We start from the raw sequence: 3,576 nt of genomic DNA on the forward strand, positions 1-3,576 counted from the left end.
ATGTCGTCTACAATGTATTTTAATGTTTTCAGTCTTGTAGAGGGAGTGGTAGCGATCACCTTAAATGCATGCATCACCCTTATTAACATGAATGACCTGAGACAGGGCAAGAAGCTTTCTCCATCCGACATCATCCACATGGTCATGGGGATGGTTAACATCTCTATGAGCAGTTTTCTGAATGGACACTTTCTAGGCATGTGGCTCTCTGTTTCCTATTCCATATGGTTCTATGTCACGGCCACGCCGTTATCCTTTCTCATGTACTACACCTTCTGGCTGACCGCCTGGATCTGTGCCTACTATTGCACCAGCATCACCACTACCAGCCATCGACTCTTTACTTGGATGAGGAGATGTCTCTCCACCTCCTTGCCTTACCTCCTTGTGTTCACAGGACTCGGCTTACTTCTCATCAGCCTTCCAGCCAATTGGATTCTTCATCCAAAGCTTCAGGGACAATACTTTGGGAATGACACATTCATCTTAACCAGAGTGGGAATAGAGTCTAAGAGCATTGTGTACACGGTGGTGACCAACCTGCTGGCATGCTGTCTGCCATTCCTTGTAATTCTCTTCTCTCTCCTCACCACTGTGTCGTCTCTTCTAAGACATGTTTGGAACATGAAGCAAAGTCATTTAGAAGGGGTGCAACCTAAACTCCAGTCCCATATCAAAGCCATAAGGACTATGGTTATGTTACTAATACTCTCCGGGATTTTCTACGTAGCAGAGAGCATTCTTTTCAGCATAGAGGCGATAGGTGATATTAAAATTGTGGTCAGCTGGTGCCTAATACTTCTTTTCCCCACAGCAGAAGCCATCATCATGATCCAGGCCAGCCGCAAGCTGAGGAAAGCATTTCTAGGAGTAATCTGTCCACTCAAACTGGGGAATAACATCAAGAACCTGGGAACCCGGAACCCTAAACATAACCCAGCTGGCTAAATGCTGATCCTGATCTCCTCCACCTGTGGAGGGTCCAACTATGAGGAGCACTGTGAAAACCCTGACTGCTATATGGGTACTGCTAATTTTCAGGACATTGATATACTAGGACAAGTTTATAAGGTGTGAGTATGTTCTATGGTAGGGGATGGAGTTGGGATCTCAGGGGCCCCATTCATCCTAAGAGTAAAGTGCTGATACTTAAAGGACAAGTGCCATGAAAACCTTTTTCCCAGTACTTGAAGCACATTACAAAGTTATATAACTCTGTAATGTGCTTCAATCACCTATCTGCCTCCCTTACCTGTCTTTTCCCCCCTCCACCCCCCACCAGGAAGTGTCCTAACTCACATAGACCTCATTACTGTCGTCACCGTCACCAGGCAGCTCCTTCTTGTGAGGATGAGTCATCAGCAGGAGGGCTGCTCTAGGTCCTGTTACACCAGCCTCCCCCTCCTTGTCAGGTGACTCAGCTTGCTCAGCTCTGATGGCTTGCAGTTGTTCAGCCAATGGGAGCTGAGCAAGCTGAGTCACCTGACAAGGCAGGGGAGGGGGAGGCTAGTGTAACTGGAGAAGGAGCTGAGAGAAGAGCTTGGTGACGGTGACGACAGTAATTAGGTCTGTGTGAGTTAGGACACTTCCTGGTGGGGGGTGGAGGGGGGAAAAGGCAGGGAAGGGAGGCAGATCGGTGATTGAAGCATATTACAGAGTTATATAACTTTGTAATGTGCTTTAATTACTGGGAAAAAGGTTGTCATGGCACTTGTCCTTTAAGGGATTGTCAGTTGCTCTGGATCTGCGGAGCCATCAGAATTGCTCCCTTTATCCAATCTTATTCATACTAGTTTATTATTTATGATTTTTGTAACTTGAAGGGGAACTCCGGGGAGATGTAAAAATCCTGGGCGGGCATGGGTTTGGACAAGAACATAGTGAAGAAGTTATACTTACCCCTCACAGACCCCGCTGATCTCCTGCAGTCCCCGGTAATGCACCATCACATCTTGGATCAGAAATGCTGGCTTAGCCTGTCACCTAGCCTGCCAGTGACTGGGACAGGACACCGCTCCAGTGACCGGGACACCGCTGCAGTCACTGACTGGCTGAGTGGGCATTTCTGAACACCCCTGCCCACCTGGGATTTTTACATGTTCCCAGAGTTCCCTTTTAACCATCTGGTATCTCTTCTCATCTCCCGCCTTCCTGTTACTTGGTATTTGACAATGATTTCTGTATCTGTAACCTAGACATTAATAAACCCCGTCTGCATGTACACTGAGCTGATTGTTTTCTTGCCGATAATCTATATAAATTGGGAAGATCATGGCCTATTCCTCATGTGATCGCCTATGTGATTCCTAACATACTTGTAATTCATATCATTTACTAAGAATGACTCCTTACTCTTGTTATCTCGCTTACCTGAAATCTTCTCTTCACTGTCTCTATTAAGATTCAGTTTATATCTAGTAACAGAGAGACCAGGAAGGAGCACAGGAGGTAGGGGCGAGGCTTAGCTATTTCTATGTGCAGAAAAAGCAGAGCAATAGCTGGGGTGGGGGACCCGCAATATTTGAGTTCCTCCAGGGAATCTACACTCTGCCTGAAAGGTAAATCAAGGCTTTTCTCTCATCTCTTACAACCCATAAAGTTTTGGTCATCTGTTGCAATAAGATGGTTCTAATTTATGTGTCCAAAGGGTTGAGCGTGCTGTTGCACTTTATACATAGTGAGAGACTGATGGTTTAGTGACATGATAGTCCAGCACCTTATCAATCTAATCCCACTATGCTCGGCTACATACTTTCATTTTGTACTAATTGTGATCACCTTTCTAACTACTAGTAAGTGTTTTTATATAATGTACATGTGCATCTTACATTTTTATGTATGCGAATAAAAAGACTATTTTTCATTGTTTGAACTATACCCCTATGTCCTCTCTTTTGTGTACCTACTATCTTAATGGGTTGTTCATATTAGGATTTGGTGACACCTAGTGGGGGTTTTAGCTATTACAACACCCCCAGGATACTGGTGCTTTATATATTTTTATCATCTCTAGATCGCGAACCTGTTTTTGTGTCCTCATCATCACAGGCAGCAGTGCTTCAGGACCTCACCCCCTCCTGGTCATCTGTTTCCTTTCTGAAGCTTCATTGTCAAACTGTTACAAATGATAAAACTATATAAAAAAAAAATAAAAACCTTGAAAACTTAGAGACTACAAAGATAAGGAAAGGATTTCACTGAACAAAGAAAACTCTACTGACACTGTCCCCACATTGCTGCAGACGGGTTTGGGTGCAGGTTATTAATGCTGGGTTTACACGGAGCGATAACTCGCCCGATCGTACGATGAACGATTTCAAAGTAACGATTTTTTTTTGTATAACGATCAGCGTTTAGACGGAACGATATATAGTACGGAAAAATCGTTTTGCGATCGCTTTAACCTATCTCGCACATAGGTTAAATCGGTAAACGAATGTTTACACGGAACGATCTGCAAAATTTTTGCAAACAACGATTTAAGAACATGTTGTAAGATCAAAATTAACGATTTGTCGCTCGTCGTTTGATCGTTTGCTGCGTTTACACATACGATTATCGTTTGAACTCGATCGT

The 3,576-nt window shown here is 44.0% G+C and overlaps 1 protein-coding gene across 1 annotated transcript; it reads left to right on the top strand.

Annotated features, from left to right (window-relative positions):
- Positions 1–948, top strand: LOC138801939 (taste receptor type 2 member 8-like). The gene has a single exon (XM_069985035.1). It carries the CDS (start codon positions 1–3, stop codon positions 946–948), a length of 948 nt encoding a protein of 315 aa, XP_069841136.1.
- The last annotated feature ends 2,628 nt before the right edge of the window (positions 949–3,576 follow it).

This window comes from Dendropsophus ebraccatus, chromosome 9, assembly GCF_027789765.1.
Source record: "Dendropsophus ebraccatus isolate aDenEbr1 chromosome 9, aDenEbr1.pat, whole genome shotgun sequence".
Classification (NCBI taxonomy): domain Eukaryota; kingdom Metazoa; phylum Chordata; class Amphibia; order Anura; family Hylidae; genus Dendropsophus; species Dendropsophus ebraccatus.